Source organism: Erythrolamprus reginae, chromosome 1, assembly GCF_031021105.1.
Source record: "Erythrolamprus reginae isolate rEryReg1 chromosome 1, rEryReg1.hap1, whole genome shotgun sequence".
NCBI classification, from domain to species: Eukaryota; Metazoa; Chordata; class Lepidosauria; order Squamata; family Dipsadidae; genus Erythrolamprus; species Erythrolamprus reginae.
The window spans coordinates 393360639-393387632 of NC_091950.1; the positions used below are offsets into that span (position 1 = coordinate 393360639).

The window sequence follows — 26994 nt, forward strand, 5'->3', positions numbered from 1 at the left end:
CTGGATCTATGTATGAAATGAAATGGATGTCAACATTCCAATTAAATTAACAATTAATTTAAATTTAGTTTAAAGTTCCTAAGAGGTCAGTAAGGGGTGTACATAAGTGCACCAGAGTGCCTACCGTCCCCTGTCCTATTGTCTCTCCTATATCTCCTATATCTTCTCTTCTATCCCTATATCCTTTTCTGCTATTCTCTCATAGTTATGTTTTACTGCTTTATTTTCTCCTCTATTCTACCTTTAATGCATTCTACCTGATTATATCCTCTATAAACCTCATTGTGTATTATTGTGTATTGGACAAAATAAATAAATAAATAAAATAAAATAAAATAAATAATAAAATAATATAAAATAAAATAATAAAGTAAAGTAAAATAAAATAAAATAAAATAAAATAAAATCAGAGTCCAAGGCAAAGACTTTCTCATAGTTCTAATTTATTCTTTGAGCCATCTTGGCACGTCTCTGGAGATACCCGAATCGGGTTTCCTGAGGATTTCTACTTCCAGTTTAAAGTTCATTCTCTTGTCCCACATCCACAAGTTCGTCACACGAACCACTAATCTTCTGCCACCAGGTCCGTACATGCCCATCTTCTTCTGGCCTGATGCTGACAAAGGATGGCCTTGAAAACTCTAAAAGGAATTTATTTTGTCTAACTCCTCGTTCAACCGCCCCACCCAACTTCCCACAGCAAGAAACATTACAAAAGAATATAGCATAATGACTAGATGAACTAAACCTTCTTTGTATTTAGGTTATATTAACAAAATCTTGTAAAGCTGAAGGTACAACTTTTTATCACTATTATAACTATATAATCAATTAGGGTGGAGCCTTCCTAACTTTCCTTCTCTGACCATTAAGCAATTGAGAGATCTGCCCTCTGTTGCCTAATCTGTTGCCTAAAGCCCTTCTTGGCAATGTCCTTTGGCAGGACCCAGAGGAAGAGCCTTCTCTGTGGCAGCCCCAACTCTCTGGAACCAGCTCCCCCCAGAGATCAGAATTGCCCCCACTTTCCTTGCCTTTCGTAAGCTCCTTAAAACCCACCTCTGCCATCAGGCATGGGAGAATTGAGATATTCCTTCCCCCCAGGCCTATACAATTTATGCATGGTATGTTTGTGTGTATGTTTGGCTTTTAATAAGGGTATTTAGTCATTTTAAATATTAGATTTGTTTTATGCTGTTTTATTGATGTTGTTAGCCGCCCTGAGTCTACGGAGAGGGGCGGCATACAAATCTAATAAATAAAATAAAATAAATAAATAAATAAATCATTTCCTAGGGTTAGTTAGATGTTAGGAAAAACTTCCTGGCTATGAGAAATATCAACCATTTGACACATGTCATAATATCTTCCCCTTCGCTGGTGGGATTCAAGAAGTGAATGGCTATCCTTCTATTCCAAAATTTTAAGCAAAGGGTTAGAGTAGATGCATGTACTTTCTAATTCATAGAATCCCATTTAATTCCTATCGAGTGGTTAAGACATTGGCCAAGAAACTAGGAGGCCATGAGTTTTATTTGCCACTTAGGTATGAAAGCCAGCTGGTGACTTTCTCTCTCACACTCTCAAAGCTTGATTTGCCTAATAGAGGTTGTTGTTGTGGGGGGAAAAATAGGTGGAGGAAGAAATATTAGCTGTGTACCGATTTGAATTAACGGTGGGATGAAACACACTGCTCAAAAAAAAATAAAGGGAACACTTAAACAACACAATATAACTCCAAGTAAATCAAACTTCTGTGAAATCAAACTGCCCACTTAGGAAGCAACACTGATTGGCAATCCATTTCATATGCTGTTGTGCAAATGGAATAGTTGTGCAAATGGAATAGAGAATATTTCACTCATTCAGGTCTAGGATGTGTTACTTGAGTGTTCCCTTTATTTTTTTGAGCAGTATATTTATGTATTTGTTAATTAGATTAATTAGATTAATAAATCCAATAAACGAATAAATAAAATACTGCTATTTCTGCCAAGATTATCTAATAGAATGTGAAGCCATATATTCCTTCATCTCTGGAAGCCTTAATAACTTAGCAGTTACCTAATGTAGTGTTTCCCAACCTTGGCAACTTGAAGATATTTGGACTTCAACTCCCAGAATTCCCCAGCCAGCGAATGCTGGCTGGGGAATTCTGGGAGTTGAAGTCCAGATATCTTCAAGTTGCCAAGGTTGGTAAACATTGACCTAATGGATGGGAAGAAGCAAGAAAAAGCCTCCAGGAAGGAATTGGGGCTGATGCAGAATGACAGTATGCAAGTGATGTTTGGGCAAGAGGAATCTGTGACTAGCAGCAGGGAGAATGTGATTCTGAGATGATCTCAATTCACTTGGCTTCAGCAAAGACGGTTGAGAGAAGAAGAGAGAAGCCCATGGAGCTATTGCAGAAATAAGTGTCGTATATGGGGAATCCCATTTGGCTCCTGACACCAAGCAACTACTTGAGTAACACCAAATGGTTTATTTCCTCATAAGATCTAGTTTAGATCCAAAGGGAAACAAATTTAAGAGAAAGAAACAAATGGTTAGTGTTAAAAAGAGCTGTCAAAGCATCCCCTAAGAATAACACTTCTTAATATGTCCATTTCCTTTATTTTTCCAATGGCCTGTGTTTAGATAGGAAGGAAAGCCTTTTATTTATTTACTAGAGTTGAAAGGGACCTTGTAGGTCATCTAGTCCAACCCCCTGCTCGGGCAGGAATCCTATATCACCCCAGTCTCGTCTTGAATATGTCGAGTGTTGGGACGTTCACAACTATCGGCTGACAAGACACTGCTATGACTGCATGTTGCCAAATTCTATTCCTCTCTTAATTACAATGGATCTCGACCTTTTTCTTCCTTCCATAATAATGCAAGAGCTACCGTACTTATTGTTTTTGCCCGTTAAGCTATTATGATCCCGCTATATAGAGTGCTGGTGAGACCACATTTGGGATACTGTGTTCAGATCTGTAGACCTCACCTAGAAAAAGATATTGACAAAATTGAATGGGTCCAAAGACGGGTTAAAAGACTGGTGGAAGGTCTCAAGCATAAAACGTATCAGGAAAGACTGAATGAACTCAATCTGTAGAGTCTGGAGGACAGAAGGAAAAGGGGGGACACGATCGAAACATTTAAATATGTCAAAGGGTTAAATAAGGTCCAAGAGGGAAGTGTTTTTAATAGGAAAGTGAACACAAGAACAAGGGGACACAATCTGAAGTTAGTTGGAGGAAAGATCAAAAGCAACATAGAATAGAATAGAATAGAATTTTTATTGGCCAAGTGTGATTGGACACACAAGGAATTTGTCTTGGTGCATATGCTCTCAACGTACATAAAATAAAATATACATTTGTCAAGAATCATGTGATACAACACTTAATGATTGTCATAGGGGTCAAATAAGCAATGAAGAAGCAATATTAATAAAAATCTTAGGATATACGCAACAAGTTACAGTCATACAGTCAACATGGGAGGAAATGGGTGATAGGAATGATGAGAAAAACTAGTAGAATAGAAGTGCAGATTTAGTAGAAAGTCTGACAGTTTTGAGGGAATTATTTGTTCAGTTGTGTGATGGCGTTCGGGAAAAAACTGTTCTTGTGTCTAGTTGTCTTGGTATGCAGTACATGAGAAAATATTATTTCACTGAAAGAGTAGTAGATGCTTGGAACAAACTTCCAGCAGACGTGGTAGATAAATCCACAGTAACTGAATTTAAACATGCCTGGGATAAACATATATCCATTGTAAGATAAAATACAGGAAATAGTATAAGGGCAGACTAGATGGACCATGAGGTCTTTTTCTGCCGTCAGACTTCTATGTTTCTATGTAACTGGGTCGATTCAGCTTAAAGACTGCTGAGACCTCTTACTTCTTAGCAATGGACTTTTTTTGCAATGTTTCAGAACCAAAGGCAGTAATAGAGGAAAAGTCTTACGTTTTATCCATCGCTTATTAATTTATGAAATGTGGGCATTCCTCGTCATTATTCTCTGTTATAATAAACAAACATAAATATCCATTTTTATAAAAAGATTTAGTAGTGAGTGGTTGCTGAAAAGAAATCTCTGTATAGGTGACCCCAGATTTTATGTTGCTAAGTGAGATATTTTTAAAGTGAATTCTGCCCCATTTTATGGCTTTTCGTGCCACAGTTGCTAAGTAGATTTCTGCGGTTGTTAAGTTAGTAACATAGTTGTTTAAGTGGAATTTGGCTTACCTGTTGACCTTGATTCTCAGAAGGTCATAAAAAATGATCACATAACATCAGGGCATTGCAAGCGTTATGAATATGAACACGTTGCCAAGCGTCTGAATTTGGTTCACACGATTTTACGGATGCTGCAATGGTCACAAGGGTTGAAAAATGGTCAGAACTCATTTTTTTGAGTACAGTAATCCTTCGCTACTTCGCGGTTCATCTTTTGCGGATTCCCTATTTCACGGGTTTTCAAAGGGGGTTTAAATCCATTAAATCCATTGAAAATTTTAAATCCATTAAAAATTCATAAAATTCATCTACAGTACTACTGTACTCTATTAAAGAAACTGATAGGATATCACATGTAGTTCCAGCTGAGAAACATAACAGAATGACTATTTAATGCAAAGGGTGGGTTTTAAAAATCCAAATACTCGTTAAATACATAAAAAAAAATATTTCGTCTACTTGACGGAAATTCATTTTTCACAGGTGGTCTTGGAATGCATCCCCCGCAAAAAACGAGGGATTACTGTACTGTTGTAACTTCCAACAGTCACTAAACAAACTGTTGTAAGTCGAGAACTACCTGTACTTTAAAATCCCCAAACAGACCAGAAACTAGTGCAATTGACAAAGCATAGATTTAACATAATCTAATCAGTGAACATCCCAGCAAGATTTTATTTTATTTATTTATTTATTTATTTATTTATTTATTTATTTATTTATTTATTTATTCAAACAATTATAGGGTGGTAATTTGTACAAATAAAACATTAGATAAGTAATGATAACAAATAACAAAAGAAGACAATAGGACAGGGATGGTAGGCATGTGCTTCTGCACATGTACAGGAAGCAAAATCTTGAGAGAGGACATGCACATACGTTATATTTCAGTGATTTTTTTGCTTCCAACCATGCCGATCACCCAGAGCTGCGCATGCATCGCTGGTTTTACTACCAGTGTGCAGTGCAGCTTGTACCAGCTAGCAACCCAATACTGAATCCAGCTTCATTTTTGTGGCTCTGTTTTTCTGAGCTGTTTTTAAAAGTGATCCCTATGTAAGAGCTTAAAAGGGAAATTATCAATGCATGGGACCAAAGCACCTCTAGTTACATAGAGTTGTAGATAATCTATCAATTTATCAATAAAATGTGATTAAAAATTACAGTCTTTCTACATATTTTAACCCGTGGGAAAGCTTTACCCACCTTGCTTCCATTTATCAATGCAGATTATTTATTGGCAGCACTTTACAAATTACAACTTGCTTACATTTAATCCTTAATGTAATTGACCTATAAATATGCCGTCTTTTTTTCCTCTGCATTTCTTTCCTTCAGATCTCACAGCTAGGAGTATTTTTTTTCCCCTTATTCTCCTTACATTGTGTGAGTTTATTTGACAACCCAGGATAATGTTCCATGCATTTAATGATGGGAGTTTTAGTCTGTTTTTTTAAAAATATATTTTTATTGATTTTGTAAATATGGTTACATAAAACAAACATAAAACAGTGCACAGTGCGTGTACCCATCACCCGACCGACAATAACCATCACCACCACCACCAATTGCGGGGGGTTCAAATATTTACTAGTTTATATATATATATTTCCTTGGCTCTACTTTGCATTTGTTATTATTGAAAGAGTGATTGGAGTTTATTTTTCACATTTGCGTCACAGATTCTACTCAGCATATAACCTTTCACCTTATTCCATCGTGCCATCAGCTTCTCCAGTTTATTTTCATCAAAGTTGTTTAATCTTATTTCCATGATTTCAAAATGAATGTGATCCACCATGTACCAGTACCAATTCCGTAGTGTCCATTTTATAGACTCTTTCCAACCCAATACCACTACCGCTTGAGCACTTTCCAGTGCTGCAGTTTTTATTTCTTTAAAATCTCTTAGTTCTCTTTGTTTAATTAATATCGCTATTTCTTTTGTAATTGTCCAATTAATATTTAACATTTTATTTATTTCGTTCTGTACTTCCTTCCAAAATTTCTGAATTTCTACACACTCCCAGAACATATGCATGAAAATTCCTTTCTTTTGGCAACCATGCCAACAATTACCTTTCTCTTTCCCCTGGAAGTGTGCAAGTTGTGCTGGTGTATAATACCATTTATGTAAGATGATGGGAGTTTTAGTCTGCAAAAGCATATGCCACAGTTTGTTACTCTTTGTGGTGCAAGAAGATTTGTTCGTGTTTAGCTGTGAAGCAAATGTTTCCTCATTAGACAGCAGGACTTCCTTCACAGGTATCTGTCAAGGGTTGCCTTAGTTGGGATTCATACAAGTTTGATGTCTTCCTTTGTCCAGTGTTTGTCTTCCAGATATAGCTGTGAATGGATTCCAACTATTTTTCACACATTTTTTTTCTTTCCTGCTTTTGCCCCTTTGCAGGTGGAGGCCAGTGAAATCCCCAAAGACACAGCTTCAGCACCCAAGTGCCCCCCGCCCACCCACAACACCAGCCCTATGGAGAAAGTGCCCAATGGGGATGCGGAGATGGGAGCTTCTGAGAATTGCACTATCGCCGATCTGAAGGGCAGGCAGCGAAGCGAAAACGAACCCAGTGGCCCACCGGAAGGAGAGATGGGACGGGCCTTGGAAAACGGGCGCTGCACCCCCAAGGATAGTCCTGATCCACCTGCTAGTGAAGGTGAAGAGATGGCGTCAGATCAGCCTCTTGTAGCCTAAGCAAGAAAGAGTTTAAAGCAGGGGTGTCAGACTCTATTCAGTGGTTCTCAATCTTTCTAATGCCGTGACCCCTTAATACAGTTCCTCATGTTGTGGTGACCCCCAACCAGCAGGGGGCAGCCACTTATCTCGCTACCAGGACGGTCCTTGGCGGCCGGCGGGTGCTCCCGATACATGCACGCAAGATTTGGCTTCTGTGCATACACAGCAAGCCAAATCTCGCGAGAATTCGGCTATTTTTTGCTGATATTTTTGCTTCCGTGCATACGCAGAAGACAAAAAGGGCAAAAAATTGACAAAATCTCGCGAGTGCAAGTGAGTTTTTGGGTATTTTTGCTTCTGCGTATGTGCAGAAGCAAAAAATACTGTGATTTTCGCCGGAAATCTGTTGGTCGTGCCGTTCCCGGGCCATTTCCACTACCCGGATGGCGTTTCCCCACTTTTTCCAGTGACGTCATAACTTTGAACGGTCACTAAGTGCATTGTTGTAAGTCGAAGACTTTATGAATAGGATTAGTCAGGCTCTCATATCCTAGAAACTGAGTGAACAGTGCAGAGAAGGTTTAGGTGAGGCTTCCAGGGGCAAAGAAAGAACTGAAATAGACCTGGAGTCTTGTAGATGTGTAGAGTCCTTGGTGATCTCTTGGTTGTTTCTGTGTAGAAGTTTCATTACCAAACTAGCGCCCTGATAATGTTACTTAGTCTGGTAACAAAACGTTGGCAAGCTAACAGCCAAACTCAGAAACCACCAAGGACTTTACAGTTTTAACCCTGAGCTACATATATTCTCTTTTCTGGTAAATATGTCACAGAACTATAGTTTGACCATATTCACATATTTTAAAACTGTGGAGCATTTTGTTGTATTTTGTGTCTTTTTCTGTCAGTGGTCAAGGTTCTGCAAACTTGCACAAGGACTGATAACAGGTCTTGTGAAATCACCAAGAAGCCCCCCGAAACAATTGTGCAATTTAAAAAGTTATTGCTTTAAAAAAAAAACCAAGGTAATGAGTGAATAGATCAACATATGTGTGAAGCTTTAAAAAAAATAAAATAAATGAAGGCATGCAGTTGCCTTGAAGCAAGGAAAGGGCGGGACTGATTCCTGAGCCAATGTCTGATATGCAGATATTTACAGGTGTCATTCAAATTAGAAAGGCAGGTTTATCTTGTGCAAAAGAGATTAAATATGAATGCTTGAATTATTTCATGCTTAATTGTTCAGGCTAAAAAAAGTAGGTCTGACTCAGACATTTTTATAGGAGTGAAAGAGTTTTTGTCTGTGATCTCTATTGAAATAAACGCTGATGGGACTTTTCTTTCGAGGATTGAGTACTGGATTGCCTGTGCGAATGCAGACCAATATTTCTCCTTCTACTGTTAGTGTGCGCCAAGAGCTTCTCAGTTTCATCCAATAGATTCTCTTAAAAATCCAATGATTCCCTTAGAGCAGTGATGGCGAACCTATGGCAAGGATGCCACAGGTGGCATACAGAGCCATATCTGCTGGCACGTGAGCTGTTGCCTTAGCTCTAACGTCTAACATGTCGGCCAGCGGATTTTTTCCCAAACAGAGGCTCTGGGAGAATTGGCTTCTGGGGGAATGGGGGAAGGTGTTTTTAAAACCCCCTCCTGCTCCAGGAAAACCTTTGGAGCCTGGGGAGGGAGAAACATGAGCCAACTGGGCCCACCAGAAGTTGGGAAAGAAGCCGTTTCTGGCCTCCAGAGGGCCTCTGGGGACGGGGGGAAGCTGTTTTCGGCCACCCCAGGCATTGAATTATGGGGGTAGGCACTCGCGCATGCATGACAGTGCCTGCCCATGCTCTTTCGGCACCCGAGGGAAAAAACGTTCGCCATCTCACTGCCTTAGAGCAGTGTTTTCCAACCTTGGCAACTTGAAGATATCTGGACTTCAACTCCCAGAATTCCCCAGCCAGCGAATGCTGGCTGGGGAATTCTGGGAGTTGAAGTCCAGATATCTTCAAGTTGCCAAGGTTGGGAAACACTGCCTTAGACCATTTATAGCAAAAGTTCCCAATCTAGGCTATTATTATTATTATTATTATTATTATTATTATTATTATTATTATTATTATTATTTATTAGATTTGTATGCTGCCCCTCTCCGTAGACTCGGGGCGGCTTCTTTCCTTGGTTAGCTTCCAATTGATTTGTTGCAGAGGAATTCAGGAAGGATAAATGAGTGGCGGTGGATTCTTTCCTGTCTATCCCATCTCTTCTTTTATACCCCTTGATAAATCCCCAATCCGTCCTTCAGGAGGCCAGTCTATTTTTTCCCAAGGTGAGGCTACCTGCCAGGAGTGGGCTAAGCAAATCTTGTCGTCTTCTCTCCACTTTGCTTCAAACTTTCTAAGAGGACTTACTTTGTCTTTCCAGTCTGTTGTTTTGTCGCCTCCCCACTCTTTTTTTGGGTGAGCCTGCCCCCAAAATCCAAGGGACGTGGATGAGAGTGGCGGATTCCATGTTCCCAGGGAGCTTACGTTTCCTGCTGGCAGGAAGCCTGTTAAGGGGAGGGGGTCTTCTTGACTGCTGCCCTGCCAAGAGCATTTGTTGGGAAGGGGCCTCCTTCGGGCTGAGTCTTTGCCAAATGCAAACTCTGAAAGCAGAGGATCCCAAAGGGGAAAAGAGTGTGAGTTGCAGGTCAAAACAACCCAATGATCCCAGAATTGTTTTGGGGCGTGCCTCCAGAATGTCTTTGTCCCCGAAAGTATTGAATTTTAGAAAGTCAGCCCCAGGCATCCCAGTATTCAAAAAAAAAGTGATAAGAAGAGGGAGGGGACATTCAAAGGATGGGGGAAGAGAGAGGATGGGAGACACTTCGATGGAATAAAGCAGTGATTTTCAACCTTTTTTGAGCCATGGCACATTTTTTACATTTACAAAACCCTGGGGCACATTGAGGGGGGCGGGGCTAAAAAAGTTTGGACAAAATTTTTTCTCTCTTCCTCCCTTTCGCTCTATTTCTCTTTCCCTCCCTTCTTTTCTCTCTCTCTCTCTCTCCATCCCTCTTTCTTTCTCTCTTCCTTCCTTCCTTCCTCTCTTTTTTGCTCTCTTTCTCCCTCCCTCCCTCTATGTCTTTCTCTCTCCCACCTTCCCTCCTTCTCTTTCTCTCTCTCTCTTTCTTTCTCTCTCTCTCTTTTGCTCTCTCTCTTGCTTTCTTTCTCTCTCGTTTTCTTTCTCTCTCTCTCTCTTTCTTTCTTTCTCTCTCTTGCTCTCTCTTGCTTGCTTTCTCTCTCTTGTTTTCTCTCTCTCTTTCTTTCTTTCTCTGTCTTGCTTTCTTTCTCTCTCTCTTGCTTTCTTTCTCTCCCTCTCTCTTTCTCTCTGTTTTCTTTCTCTCTTTCTTTCTTTCTTTCTCTCTCTCTCTTTCTTTCTCTCTTTCTTTCTTTCTCTCTCTCTTGTTTTCTTTCTCTCTCTGAGCTTCGCGGCACACCTGACCATGTCTCACGGCACACTAGTATGCCGCGGCACACTGGTTGAAAAACACTGGAATAAAGGATAGTTGTTTGTAAGTTGTGAAATGTTGATGCTGTTAAGATTATTTCAAGACATGGCAAAGCTAAAGATGACCAAGGGCAGAGAATGTATCATATTTCCATAAGACAAAAATAACCTAATATCTAGTTTTAAAAATAAGAAAAGATGAACAGCAGTCTTTTATACTCTCGAATATTTTAGACATAGGAAAAATAATAAAGCTGGACCGTAGAGTATGGTCAAGGCATTTTGCCAATTGGCTTATTGGCTGCTTATATGTCATCTCAGCAGTGCTTGGCTTGGCTGCATTGCTTAGTCTCCAGAAACTCTATAAGCTTTTGCTGCAATGTTGTTTGGCCTGATCTCAATAAAGTGAGATTCTTTATGTGGAGCTTGCTGGTCCAAACAGGGTAGACATGCTGAAGTGGTGGTTATAGTGCAGCTTTATTGATTAAAGCAGTTTTTTCCATTACTTTGAAAGTGAGACATCTTAAAGCAGAGTAAAATAAAGTAAAATAGCATTTAAAATACAGACGTGTAAAAAAAAATATCAATAAAAACTATTTTTTTAAAAAATTAATAAAAAATTATTAGAAAATACAGATGTAATAATTCAAAAGTCCAACAAGCTCTTTATTTAAAATTTTTAAAAGAGGGAAGGGAACTCATCACAATCCCTAGTTAAAAATGATAACACTGAAGTGCCATCAATTAAAAATAAAGTGTAGCTCCCATAGCACAGGAATAGAAAAGTATCTGATTCGGGAAAATCACATCTAGTGGACATCACTAATTTCTGTCCAGATTCAATCTCGATTTCCAGATAATAAAATCATAGAGTTGGAAGCAGTAGTGGGTTGTAAAACCCTGTACTATTGGTTCACACCTGCACTTGTGCACAATGGGCAAGTGGGTGGAGCGTTCCAGGTGGGTGGGCAGAGCATCCTGGTGCTACTGGTTCTTAGAACTCGGCCAAATCGGGAACAACCCACCTGTGATTGGAAGAAACCATTAAGTCATTGGCATCCCTCTGTTTCACCTGTATCTTTTATTCTGCGTGACTTTTTCCTCCCTTTCTGAGGCCCCTCAGGTCTGCTTTCTATTTTGTCCCTCCCTGCCCATAGCCATAATTGTACATTGGATGCTATGGTACTTCGATATCAACCTGCAAGGAGGCGAGTTCGCATAAGATTTACAACAAAAAGGGATTGATGTAGACTGGATTCAATACTATCAGATTAGGTCAAGATACAAGGAAGATAAAAATAGATTGGGATTTCAAAAAACAGGTATATTAGATAAAATTCTACTTGGACCAGATGAAAAATTGATTTCTAAAATATATAAGTAAAATATATAAGAGCCGGGATGGCGCAGCAGGTAGAGTGCTGTACTGCAGGCCACTGAAGCTGACTGAAGATCTGAAGGTCAGCGGTTCAAATCTCATCACCGGCTCAAGGTTGACTCAGCCTTCCATCCTTCCGAGGTGGGTAAAATGAGGACCCGGATTGTGGGGGCAATAGGCTGGCTCTGTTAAAAAGTGCTATTGCTAACATGTTGTAAGCCGCCCTGAGTCTAAGGAGAAGGGCGGCATAAAAATTGAATAAATAAATAAAATAAATAAATAAATAAATAAATAAATTTATTATACCAAGAACTAGCGGATGAAGAGGTAAAGGGCTCCATGATAGCATGGGGCCAAAACTTTGATTACACTATAAATTTGCAGGAATGGGAGAAATTATGGACATCCAATTATAAAATAATGCTATCAGTTCCTTATAGAGAAAATATATATATAATGTTTTACAGGTGGCACTTGCCACCAGCACGTTTAGCCAAGATGTACCCAAAACTCTCCCCAAAGTGCTGGAAGTGCAAAGTGAAAATAGGTACATATTACCACATGTGGTGGACGTGTTCACTAGCCAGGAAATTTTGGAAAAAAATTAAAAATATGATGGAGGAAATTATAGGAGAAAAAATACCATTAAAACCAAGAAAAAGAAAAAAAAACTATTAGTAGTTTCTTCAACAGAATGGGTTCTTTACTTGGTTGATTTTAGGAGGATTTGGGATGTTTCAGTGATTTGTAAAAGAAATGAAAGCAAACTTAGCTTCCTTCCTTAACTTTCCTTTCAATCCTTCGCTTCCCTCAGTTTTAGCTGACATAGGCAGTGGCTATACAAAGCATCACAACTTTTAGCAACCATTCAAAATTACAACTGCTGTAACAGCCTGTTGTGGGATGATCTCTCCTGTCAGCTACTCTTACAGTTGCTAACCACATCATTGATTGACCTTTTCGGCCCTGTTTTTCTCTTTTCCTTCTGCCCACTTGGTGGCTTTTCAAAATGCCTACGAGGTTTTTGTTTTATAGTTTTCCTTGCTTTAATTGCTATGATCTATGTTATTATTACTATTTGCTTTATTTTTTAATCTGTATTGACTACACAACAAGTCTCAACAGGTGATAGAAGCAAGATTATCTTGTTTGGGCCTAGAAATTAAATGTTTGTTTGTTTGAATCTAATTTATATACCGCCCAACTCCAAAAGGACTCTGGGCGGCTTACAACAAAGACAATTAAAAACAGTTTACAATAACAATTTAAAACCACCTATAAAAACTTTCATATCCTCGTGGTTGGATCTAAAAGATGTCTCATTTACTCAATGGCCCTAGGTCTGCTGACAGAGCCAGGTCTTTAAGGCTTTCCGGAAGGCCAGTAGGGGGCAGTACAGATCTCAGGAGATAGCTGATTCCAGAGAGCCCTCCCTCCCAGCCCTGCTAATGGGCATTGATTAGTCGACAGGACCCAGAAAAGGCCAACCCTGTGGGCCCAATACTTATCGATCCTTGGGAGCTATGCGGTCAATAGGTTTGGACCCCTTTAGTATTTTATTTTATTTTATTTATTTATTTATTGTTAGAGTTGGAAGGGACCATGCGGGTCATCAAGTCCAACCCCATGCCTAAGCAGAAACCCTATAGGATCCCAGTCCAATTTCCTCTTAAAACTGTCCAGAGTATTGGAGTTCACAACGTCTGCTGGTAGGTTGTTCCACTGGTTGATCGTTCTGACCGTCAGGAAGTTCTTCCTTATTTCCAGGCTGAATCTCTCCTTGGTCAGCTTCCAGCCGTTGTTCCTCGTCCGGCCCTCCGGTGCCCTGGAGAATAAAGTGATCCCCTCCTCTCTGTGGCAACCCCTTGTATACCTGTAGACTGCTATCATGTCCGCTCTGGCCCTCCTTTTCTCTAGGCTATCCATGCCCAGTTCCCGCAGTCTCTCTTCGTAAGACTTGGTTTCTAGTCCCCTGATCATTTTGGATAGGAGAACCTCTGGATAATCACCGTTGCAGGCTAAAGTATAGAGTAAAAACAAGTAAACCCCAAAACAGCAATGGCGGACCCCTTTCCTACTGTTGCCATGGAAACTGTGAAATCATTAGGATTAAGCCTGGACTTTAAGAAGACTTTACCTTGACTTTATTGCCCAGTGACTAAAATTGCAAATTACCTCTTTCTCATAGTGCAATACAATAAAAACCTGAATTAAACTCTTTAAAACACTACTGCAGAATGAAAGCTGACAATATGGAAAAATATAAAAAGAACAAGGGCAGGTTTCAACATAAAAAGACTTGAAAACTTGTGGGACAGAGAATCTTTACTGAGGCAGAAGACAGACAAGTGGGGATGTCTTCTGGGAAAGACATTCCAGAGCAGGAACATATCTACTGAAATAGCATCCTAGTTTTCCAGGATTCTCCAGGAAAAAGAGAGTGGAGAGCTAGAAGGACAGAGGAAAACAGCATATGTAGAAAAGAATGAATATCTAATTCCAAAATTCTGAATCTGGCATAGCATTCTGGACCCACTAGACAAGAAGGAGGAATGCTTTCTTAATTGTCTTGCACTGTGTGCTTTCCATAGTATCCTTAATTGTTCCAATATCAATTTATATTTCTGCAAGTATGAAGAAACATTATATATTTTCCTGGAATATTATTCACAGTGCTTAAGGCTCACTTCTTAACACACACATAGCCAGTACAGGCTCAGCATACAAATCACAGCTACAGTATTCTCAAAGCCCCAGAAGTGCATAAGGCCCTGATTCTTCCTTGCTGTAGTCATATAGACCAATGTTTCCCAACCTTGGCAACTTGAAGATATTTGGACTTCAACTCCCAGAATTCCCCAGCCAGCGAATGCTGGCTGGGGAATTCTGGGAGTTGAAGTCCAGATATCTTTAAGTTGCCATGGTTGGGAAACACTGATATAGATATAGGCTCTGTTTCATATTAGTTGGCCACCATATTAGTTGGCATCGGACCAGAATATCTCTGGGACTGCCTTCTGCCACACAAATCCCAGCAACCGGTTAGGTCCCACACAGTTGGCCTTCTCCGGGTCCCGTCGACTAAACAATGTCGTTTGGTGGGCCCCAGGGGAAGAGCCTTCTCTGTGGCGGCCCCGGCCCTCTGGAACCAACTCCCCCTGGAGATTAGAATTGCCCCCACCCTCCCTGTCTTTCGTAAACTACTCAAGACTCATTTATACCGCCAGGCATGGGGGAGTTGAGATATTCCTTCCCCCTAGGCCACTACAAGTTATGCATGGTATGTCTGTGTGTATGTTTGGTTTTATAATAAGGGTTTTTAGTTGTTTTATTATTGGATTGTCACATGCTGTTTTTATCATTGTTGTTAGCCGCCCCGAGTCTATGGAGAGGGGCGGCATACAAATCCAATAAATTATTATTATTATTAATTATTAATGTTTCAGTGAAGCGGTGAATATGACATTATTATTATAATTTATTAGATTTGTATGCCTAGACATGTCAGTGCCTGGAAGCTGTAAGGATCTGGATGGGGGCCAACAGGCTGAAGCTCAACCCAGACAAGACCGAATGGATGTGGGCATTTCCTCCCAAGGACTCTTCGATCTGCCTGTCCATTGTTCGGGGGGGAGACATTAACCCCATCAGATAGGGTCCGCAACTTGGGCGTCCTCCTGGACCCACAGCTGAGTTTTGACCACCATCTTTCGGCTGTGGCCAGAGAGGCCTTTATTTATTTATTTATTTATTTATTTTATTTATTAGATTTGTATGCCGCCCCTTTCCGAAGACTCAGGGCGGCTAACAACAATATAAAAAACAATGTAAACAAATCTAATATTAAAAATAATCTAAAAAACCCCAATTTAAAGAACCACTCATACATACAAGCATACCATGTATAAACTCTATAAGCCTAGGGGGAAGGGAAAATTTCAATTCCCCCATGCCTGACAACAGAGGTGGGTTTTAAGGAGCTTGTGAAAGGCAAGGAGGGTGGGGGCAACTCTGATATCTGGGGGGAGCTGGTTCCAGAGGGTCGGGGCCGCCACAGAGAAGGCTCTTCCCCTGGGTCCCGCCAAACGACATTGCTTATTCGACGGGACCCGGAGAAGGCCAACTCTGTGGGACCTAACTGGTCGCTGGGATTCGTGCAGCAGAAGGCGGTCCCGGAGATATTCTGGTCCGATGCCATGAAGGGGTTTATAGGTCATAACCAACACTTTGAATTGTGACCGGAAATTGATCGGCACTTTGCTGAGGTTCGCCTGGTTTACCTGTTGCGGCCCTATTTGGACCAGGAGGCTCTACGCACAGTTACTCAGGCCCTCATCACCTCCTGCCTCGATTATTGCAATGCGCTCTACCCTTTATTTTATTTTATTTTTATTTATTTATCTATTTTGTCCAATACACAATGAGGGTTTTAGTGAGTATATATCAATATACACATAGTAAAATACACAATGAAGGTTATAGAGGAGATACTCATAGTAAAATATATCTAAGAAATAATAGAAAAGAAAATATAGCAATAGAATATATAGGAATAGAATATATAGACTATATAGAATATAGGAATAGAATATATATATATATATATATATATATATATATATATATATATATATATATATATATATATATATATATATGACGGTCTTGGTATATTCGGGTTTCTTCCCGTGTAGGATTTGGAAATTTCTGGCGACGTTTCGATGAGGTCTCACTCATCATCCTCAGGCTGGTGTTTCTGTCCTTTTTCTCAGGCGAAGACTGCGAGACCTGAGCTGCATTCCTTCTATAAATACTGGTGGCTGGGTGTGGTTTGATGGCTCAGTAATTGCCTGCTGTGTAGAAACTTCCTGGTGAGTCAGAGGGGTAACAATTGGGGTCGTTGATGTAGCTGAGGTATGCTGGTTAGTTAATGGTTGTAGATTAGGCGTGATGTCCTGTGTAGTTAGAACTTGTAGGCTGCTTGATTGCTTTACAATGTGTGTCCTGAGTCTGGTTTCTGTGGCTGGGATATGTTTGAGGGCTGGTTTCCAGATGTCTGGTAAGCGAGAGGTATCATCCCGCTTGTTCATATTTTGGGGATGTTTTTCTATCTCGATCGCTTCCATGATTATTCTTTTGCTGTAGTGTTCTGTTTTCCAAATTAATTTCCAAATTTCCAAATTAATTTCCAAAACAGAACACTACAGCAAAAGAATAATCATGGAAGCGATCGAGATAGAAAAACATCCCCAAAATATGAACAAGCGGGATGATACCTCTCGCTTACCAGACATCTGGAAACCAGCCCTCAAACATATCCCAGCCACAGAAACCAGACTCAGGACACACATTGTAAAGCAATCAAGCAGCCTACAAGTTCTAACTACACAGGACATCACGCCTAATCTACAACCATTAACTAACCAGCATACCTCAGCTACATCAACGACCCCAATTGTTACCCCTCTGACTCACCAGGAAGTTTCTACACAGCAGGCAATTACTGAGCCATCAAACCACACCCAGCCACCAGTATTTATAGAAGGAATGCAGCTCAGGTCTCGCAGTCTTCGCCTGAGAAAAAGGACAGAAACACCAGCCTGAGGATGATGAGTGAGACCTCATCGAAACGTCGCCAGAAATTTCCAAATCCTACACGGGAAGAAACCCGAATATACCAAGACCGTCATACCTGTACCCGTGAAAATCTACGAAAACATATATATATATATATATATATATATATATATATATATATATATATATATATATATACACACACACACACACACACACACACACACACACACACACACACATATCAAGAATAGTCCTAAAAATGCGAGTTCCAGGTATATGTGTGAATGATGAGGCAGCAGCCATCTCGATCACCGGAACATAAAACTTTAATAAAACAACTTAGCTTTCGTTAGCGTGCTGCTAACTTCGTCAGAGTATTAAAATGCCATGGGAGACAATCACATTTATAAAGCATTACTCAGTCTGCTCATAGCCCGCGTCACTGGGCCACACCCTTCCCTCCCCTCTGCAGCAAGCCTAATTGTAGGCTTAATCATGCTGGTTAAAGGGGGAACTACCGCTTTTACTCGTGTCTGTTGCCTATTTCCCTCCCCAAGGGAGGAGGTGGAGTTACGAGGCAATGCTTTGGAGGTATTTGATATTTCTTTCTTCCCCCAATTATCGTTGTTACTTTCTATGGTGGTACATGTCTGCTCTTGCAATTTTTTTGCCCATGCCCTCGTCCTAGGTCTGCACTGTTCTAATCCCCCCTTGTCCCCTGCGTTAAACCTGCATTGTGCCCCTCCCCCTCTACCTCCGTGTTGCTCCAGTATGTACCACCATAGAAAGTAACAACGATAATTGGGGGAAGAAAGAAATATCAAATACCTCCAAAGCATTGCCTCGTAACTCCACCTCCTCCCTTGGGGAGGGAAATAGGCAACAGACACGAGTAAAAGCGGTAGTTCCCCCTTTAACCAGCATGATTAAGCCTACAATTAGGCTTGCTGCAGAGGGGAGGGAAGGGTGTGGCCCAGTGACGCGGGCTATGAGCAGACTGAGTAATGCTTTATAAATGTGATTGTCTCCCATGGCATTTTAATACTCTGACGAAGTTAGCAGCACGCTAACGAAAGCTAAGTTGTTTTATTAAAGTTTTATGTTCCGGTGATCGAGATGGCTGCTGCCTCATCATTCACATATATATATATATATTTGTTTTCGTAAATTTTCACGGGTATATGTATGTAGATTGTTCGAACTCAGAACAATCTACATATATATATATATATATATAGACACACATATACACACACACACATACATATATATATATACATACCGTGTTTCCCCGATAGTAAGGCAGTGTCTTACTATCTTTTTACCCCCAAAAGCCCCACTGTGTCTTACTTTGGGGGTATGTCTTACATCTCCCCGTGCGCCTTCGCCTTCCAAGCTCCCCGCGCGCATTGCTTCCAAGCTCCCCGCGCGCCTTCGCATTCTCCCCGCGCGCCTTCGCCTTCCAAGCTCCCCGCGCGCATTGCTTCCAAGCTCCCCGCGCGCCTTCGCTCGCCTTCGCTCGCCACCGCCTCTTCCCCTGCCGAAGCTCAGCTGCAAGCGGCCAGCGAGGCCGATCGGATCCGAGGCGAGCGGCCGGAGCTGCGCCCTCCTTCGCCCGCCTCCTTTCCGCTCGCCTCGGAGCCGAGCGGCCTCGCTGGCCGCTTGCAGCTGAGCCTCGGCAGGGGAAGAGGCAGTGGCGCCGCGGCGAGCGAAGGCGAGGGGCGCGCAGGGAGCTGCCGGAAAGGAGGGCGCAGCTCCCTGCGCGCCCCTCGCCTTCGCTCGCCGCGGCGCCACCGCCTCTTCCCCTGCCGAGGCTCAGCTGCAAGCGGCCAGCGAGGCCGCTCGGCTCTGAGGCGAGCGGAAAGGAGGCGGGCGAAGGAGGGCGCAGCTCCGGCCGCTCGCCTCGGATCCGATCGGCCTCGCTGGCCGCTTGCAGCTGAGCTTCGGCAGGGGAAGAGGCGGTGGCGAGCGAAGGCGAGCGAAGGCGCGCGGGGAGCTTGGAAGCAATGCGCGCGGGGAGCTTGGAAGGCGAAGGCGCGCGGGGAGAATGCGAAGGCGCGCGGGGAGCTTGGAAGCAATGCGCGCGGGGAGCTTGGAAGGCGAAGGCGCGCGGGGAGAATGCGAAGGCGCGCGGGGAGCTTGGAAGGCGAGCGAAGCTGCAAGCGGCCTCGCTGGCCGCTTGCAGCTGAGCTTCGGCAGGGGAAGAGGCGGTGGAAGAGGCCGCGGCGAGCGAAGGCGAGGGGCGCGCGGGGAGCTTGGAAGCAATGTCATCGCCCCCCCCCCGCAATACCGTTTATACCGTGTTTCCCCGAAAGTAAGACATATGTCTTACTTTCGGGGTATGGCTTATATAAGCCGATCCCCCTAAAACCCCCCATATGTCTTACAATCGGGGGGGTCTTACTATCGGGGAAACACGGTATATATATATATATATACATATACACACATACATACATACACATACACATATATATATAGGAATAGAATATATCAATGAAAGAATAGAAGAAGAGATATAGGAGATATAGGAGAGTAATAGGACAGGGGACGGAAGGCACTCTTTAAAAGTGTTCATGTGTTTGGAGATTCCAAATAGTCCAGAATGCAGCCACGAGATCTGTCATGGGTATGCCTCGGTATGCCCTTATAATGCCTATGCTCCGCAAGCTCCACTGGCTTCCCATTAGTCTCCGGGCATAATTCAAGGGGTTGGTTATTACTTATAAAGCCCTATATGGCTCAGGGCCAGACTATTTACAGGACCGCCTCTTGCCACATACCTCCCAGAGACCAATAAGAGCACACAGAGTTGGCCTCCTCCGGGTCCCGTCGATGAAGCAATGCCGATTGGCGGGACCACGGGGGAGGGCCTTCTCTGTGGCTGCCCCGGCTCTATGGAACCAACTACCCCCAGATGTCCGTACTGCTACCACTCTACTGGCCTTCCATAAAGCCATGAAGACTGCCGGTAGGCCTGGGGTGTCATGAACTAACAACTGACAAGGCCACACTGTATGAACGGTATGTATGTATGGGATTATGACTGCTTTATAATTAATGGGTTTCTTTTTAATATTATCTTATCTAACCATACTAATATATTACTAAATAAATCTATAGATACGAAACTATAAAACATTAAATATTAAGTATAACATGAAAATGTACAGTTAAATGTTTAAAACTGATATACAATAAGTAATATATCTTATGCTGAAATATGTTTATTGTTCTGTATCGCCCTTACTTTTTGTATCCCTATTCCTCCCCCCTTTTTTTCCTTTTTCCTTTTCCTTTTTTTTCTTCTCTTAAAAAATCAATAAACTATATTTTAATATAGTTTTTGATTATATTCAACTTCTTTTTATTGTTTTGTATTTATATTTATATTATTATTGTAAGCCACCCTGAATCCTTCGGGATTGGGCAAGCATAGAAGTCAAATGAATGAATGAATGAATGAATGAATGAATGAATGAATGAATGAATGAATGAATGAATGATGCACTTTGTCTTTGCTAAATGGATGTTTTGCATATACAGTATGTGATATGAAAATCTTGGCCAAAGGGAATGGATGTGTAGACTACAGTCCATGTAGTATTGCATTTCAGTGTTAACTCTGAAATTCTGTTTTTTAAAAATTCTCTACTCCATTCACCAATAATTGGGAAAATGGTGCCTCTGAGGCTCAAAGGAGTTTACATATTATCTATCATGTGATATGGCCAAGACACCCTGTGTCGGAGGTAAAGTGCTCTGAGTACATTTGATCCCAATAGAGACCAAATGTTTGGCTCTTTGTAGGTCCCCATACTAATTCTAAACTCTCTTTCTGTGTTTTTTAGGCAAAGACGACAAGGAAGAAAACCACTACAACTCACTGAAAATGGAGGCAAGTATTGTGTGAGAATTTCATCGGTTGAGAATAAAGTTACTTCTATTCCCAAGAGAGCTATTGTTTAATGGGAAAATAAGTCAGAAGTTAAATTGTACATTTATGCAATAGTTATAGCATTATTTAGTTACGTCTGCCCTTAGTGGACACAAGAGCTCAACTCACAAGAGCTCAGTTTTGTATTGGGCTGGTTCCAGTTGCCTTCTTAATTCAGTGAAGGCAGGGAAGCTAACGAGCCATTCTTTTGGTGAAGGCTAAACCATTTGTTATGCTCCAAGTCATAGGAGGGTATAAAACATAAAGATGGCTAAATGGGCAGGGTTCAGGATATTCTTCACGTTTGCTCATATTTTTAAGTATGGTAACCTCACTCCTGGGTTTGTGCTGTGCAGCAGTCAAACAAGAATAGTTTTTGAACCCTGTCAGTATCCAAGGATAGATAAACATGAAAGCCTCACCCTTCCCTTGGCAAATAGAATGCCTTTGTAATATTCTCTTTGATTTTGAAAAAGGCAGCTGCTGAGAACAATTTATGTTTCTTTCTACATTCATCTATTTTCTGAGTGAATTGGATAGAACCCTTGCAAACAGAGAAAGAGCCCTGTTTTAGGGAAAAAATGAGGCTCCTTTTTCTCAAACGATGTCATAGTATGTGCAAACGAGTCTACGGAAAGGGGCGGCATACAAATCAAATCAAATCAAATAAAGAAAGAAAGAAAGAAAGAAAGAAAGAAAGAAAGGTCCATCAGAGTTGGATGGCTATAACACATTTATAAAAAAAGCAAACTGTATATTTGTGAACTATTAATAGATCTGTATTAGTCCCATAACATGAAACTTCTGTTTTAATTGCCTTTCCCCCCAAAATTGATAGGTTACAGGAGAGAATAAAAAACAAAAACCAAGCAGCATGGAACTAGCAGTTTTTTGCTGCTCTGTTGTTACTTTATTCTGTTCATTTTGTTTTATGCATATAGGAAGAAAAGAATAGATTTGTAGTGGAAACAGCCTGGACCAACTTTGGGTGTATTTTAGAACTTTTCAGAAAGTTTAGCTGTCTAAAAAGATAAACCTGAACAGTTTTAAAACCTGGGGGGGAAAGTGACATCTGGAAGTGTTTTTATATCAACAAACTGGGCTGGATATGTACAACACGATGAGCCATCCCACAATTAATCACATTTAACCAAACATACTATGTAAACACAACAAGTTGCCTGTCTACTACATGAACCATGTTCATTCACAAGAAGAAATTATGAATCTGGACTTCAGGAAATGGCACTGCAAACATAAATGAACTATAGATCAGCTGTGGTAAAACATATCATATCACTTAGTGCCCCAAAGCAAAGTAAGATCTGCCTCTTTTCCCCTCTTGAGCTGGTATTCGATAGGCAACAGACCAGATGAGTACCCTCCCAAACAGCCCTATAAGCTCTGCATCCCTTAAAAAATAGCATACAGGTAGTCCTTGATTGATGACTGGTTGCTTAGCAATTGAAGTTACGCCAGATACTCCAAAAGATACTCATGACCCAAATTTGTAGTTATGGCGTCTGCCTTTCCCACAACATCTTGGGGGCTTGGAAATTGGCTCGCATTCACCAATACTGTACTTGGTCACTTGACTACAATTCACATTTTTTGTCAGAAATGGTGTTCCCTTCCAGTTTCCAGCAAACACTGCTCCACAGCAAACAATGGATTCATTTAAAAAGCGCCAAAAATTGAGTCTGGTCATGTGATCACCTGCTTTGCAACTGTGACAACGTATGACTGAAATTGTGGGCTCAGTGATGGTTATAAGTCAAGGACTCCCCCTGTATGTATTCATTGGCTGTATTCACCCAATACACTAAGCTTCAGATTTATGGGAAAGAATTACCCCCAAAGTAACTGCAATCACAGGTTCAATCATCTAATATATTTATCCTGATTACTAAATTAACCCATTTTCTGGGTATTGACAAAGCAACGTGAGAAAATATTATTTTACTGAAAGTGTAGTAGATCCTTGGAACAAACTTCCAGCAGACGTGGTTGGTAAATCCACAGTAACTGAATTTAAACATGCCTGGGATAAACATATATCCATTGTAAGATAAAATACAGGAAATAGTATAAGGGCAGGCTAGATGGACCATGAGGTCTTTTTCTGCCGTCAGTCTTCTATGTTTCTATGTTTTAGAGCCTGTATACCAACAAAACCTTATCTTGCACAAAGCATGGATTACATTTTTTAACAGATCTGGTTGAGGCTGTTGTGTTCATTCATTCAGTACTTTCACAACATAAATAATCAATAAGCAGGTAGCGTTCAATTTACGACCACAATTGGGATCAAAATTATTATTGCTAAACAAGGCTGCACCCAATTTTGCCACCTTTTTTGCCATAGTTGTGAAGTGAATCAGGCAGTCGTTAAGTGAATCCATTCCCCCCCCATTGACTTTACTTTTTGGGAGCTATCTGTAAAGGTTACGAATGGCAATTATATTTTTTCAAGGTGTCATAAATATTGACCATGAAGATGCTGCAGTGGTTGTAAGTTCAAGGGCCAATTCTAAATAATTTTTTTCAGTGCCATTGTAACTTTGAACCATTGCTGAACAAATGATTGTAATTCAAGGACTACTTGTAATCAATTCAAAATCAACTTAACCTTGAAAACCTGCTCCTGAAAATGATTATTGCAAAGTGTCTGTTCCAGGCAGCCCAGTAAAAAAAATGCTTCTCTAGAGCTATTTCTTCTAATCTCAATTCTTCAGAGAACTTGGAATTTTCAGACTAAAATATGATTTATGCAGATGCTGGGTTTGCTTCTGCTGCTGCTGAAATATCCAGCTTTTGGGTGCCCACTTAAGGTGCTTAATGAGGTTGCTTTTGTATTTATTCGGAAATGTCAGGCAGAAGGGGGCTATATGAGGTTATAAAACTAAATGAGTTACAAATCTAATCTTTCATTCAACGCTCTGACATAACACATCAATCACACTTGAAATTTGAAGAAAGTGGTTGCTTAAAATGTTTGCATTTATACAATACACTAAATACTAAATCATGATTAATAAAGCATAGGTGTTGTGTTCATGTAACACTGTGTGATTAAACAGCGGTTTGTTCAATCAACATAACACAATACTTGAGCTGGAGTGGCACAGCAGGTAGAGTGCTGTACTGCAGGCCACTGAAGCTGACTGTAGATCTGTAGGTCAGCAGTTCAAATCTCATCACCAGTTCAAGGTTGACTCAGCCTTCCATCCTTCTGAGGTGGCTAAAATGAGGACCCGGATTGTGGGGGCAATAGGCTGGCTCTGTTAAAAAGTGCTATTGCTAACATGTTGTAAGCCGCCCTGAGTCTAAGGAAATGGGCGGCATAAAAATCGAATGAATGAATGAATGAATGAATGAATGAATGAATGAATGAATGAATGAATAAATAAATAAATAAATAAATAAAAATACTTGTGTTTTTACATCTCAAGGAGCCACAAATTAATATTACCATCGCTGGTCTTCGTTATACAAAATGAATGCAGTTAAGACATGATTTATTTCTATCCTTGGATCACATACTCTGAATTGGAAATCTGGAAACATGGAATGAATTATATTGAAATAATTTTGACTTAATAAAATTAATTATTGGTTCTTTGGACTGTTTAGAGTAGTTTAGCAATAGCAATGGGAATAGCATTTAGACTTGTATACAGCTTCATAGTGCTTTTACAGCCCTCTCTATGTGGTTTACAGAATCAGCATATTGCCCCCCAAAATGTGGGTCCTCATTTTACCCACCTCAGAAGGACGGAAGGCTAAGTCAACCTTGAGCCGGTGTTGAGATTTGAACTGCTGAACTACAGCTAGCAGTTAGCTGAAGTAACCTGCCATGCTGCACTCTAACCACTGTTTTTATTCTTATTTATTTATTTATTTGTCCAATACACAATGAGAGTTTTAGTGGGTATATATATATATATATATATATATATATATATATATATATATATATTTGTTTTCGTAAATTTTCACGGGTATATGTATGTATTCTATAGGCTCCCTTCTACAAAACCTTGCCAAATTTTTAGCCAAATACCTTCAACCATATACAGAAACTATTACCTCATATGTTCAAAATTCATTCCACTTTATACAAATAATCAAAAAACAAAACCTACAACCCGATGACCTACTTGTAAGTTTTGATGTTGTGTCCCTTTTCACACAAATACCTATTAAAGAAGCCTTGACAGCTATCCAGGACAAACACAAACCCCCCAAATATATCCTAGACCTTACCAACCACTGCCTGACCAATACATACTTCATCTATAATGAACAAAGATATAAACAGATAGAGGGAGCCCCCATAGGATCACCTCTCTCACCGGTCATCGCCAACCTCTATATGGAATATTTCGAAAATAATGCATTAGAGCAATCCAAATACAAACCTAAACTTTGGCTGAGATATGTTGATGATACCTTTGTAATTTGGCCACATGGTAAGGAAAAACTAGACAATTTCCTCACACATCTTAACAGCCTACACCCCAAAATACAGTTTACTATGGAAACAGAAATCAATGATCAACTTCCCTTTCTAGATGTACTGGTCTATAAAAAACCCAATGGCAGCCTAGGACACACTATTTACCAAAAGAAAACCCATACCATGCACACTCACACCACCACACCGCACAAATCACCTCAGTGGCCAAAACTCTCATCACCAGAACCAAACGCTTAGCTGACCATGAGCACTTAAAAACTGAATTGAACAAACTCAAAGATGTATTAATTTCTAATGGATTCGAAGAGAAAACAATCACAAACCTAATCAAAAAAGAGACACCCCCCAAAAAACAAGATAAAGAACAGGACAATGGTACCACCATCCTCCCTTACATCAAGGGCACCACAGACAAAATTAGTAAAATTCTGCACAAACATAACATCAAAACTTCATTTTGCACCAACCAAAAAATATCTAATATCCTAAGGAGCCCCAAAGATAAAATCCAATTGGAATACCAAGGAATCTATGAAATCCCTTGCAAAACATGTGCAGCCACATACATTGGACAAACCAACCGAAGAGTGAGCCAACGCATTGCAGAACATGTGAATGCAGTTAAAAAAGAAGAAAAGACTTCCTCCCTTGTCCAGCACATTAAAAAAACAGGGCACGAAATTGACTTTGAAAAAACTAAATTACTTCACAAAACAGAGAATTTATATAGAAGAATTGCTCTAGAAGCCATAGAAATTGAGAGGAGCCCCCTTTGCATAAATAAAAGAGATGACACGTCCCGCCTACCAGAAATTTGGAAACCAGCCTTAAACAAAAAAAACACTTCATAAAAATCACCATGTCAATCCTTGTAATAATTATGAATTTGGAATTTTGAAATTTGGAAACCAGCCTTAAACAAAAAACCATAAAAATCACCATGTCAATCCTTCTAATAATTATGAATTTGGAATTTTGAAATTTGGAAAGCAGCCTTAAACAAAAAACACTTCATAAAAATCACCATGTCAATCCTTCTAATAATTATGATTACACCAACCAATCAGATCACTGAAACATAATCACCCAATCTATTTGCTACATTCAAACCAAATCTCCACCCCCACACTATATACTAGGAAGAAATGACAGTTGCAAACATTCCATTTTACAACAGCACGAAGCTTGGAAACTTCAGCCTGATGATGGTGAATGTGATTTC

At 40.5% G+C, this 26994-nt stretch overlaps 1 protein-coding gene across 6 annotated transcripts in view; it reads left to right on the forward strand.

Moving 5' to 3' along the window:
* The window catches only part of DNMT3A (DNA methyltransferase 3 alpha), a 194185-nt gene that overhangs the window by 74295 nt on the left and 92896 nt on the right, over positions 1 to 26994 (forward strand). For all 6 annotated transcript variants that reach the window (XR_011557567.1, XM_070734944.1, XM_070734947.1 and 3 more), the window contains exons 4-5: positions 6639 to 6897; positions 21207 to 21253. Coding sequence is in view for 5 of the 6 variants with exons in the window: in XM_070734944.1 (XP_070591045.1) it covers positions 6639 to 6897; positions 21207 to 21253 (306 nt within the window). In the remaining variant the exon portion in view is untranslated. The remainder of the gene's footprint in view (positions 1 to 6638; positions 6898 to 21206; positions 21254 to 26994) is intronic.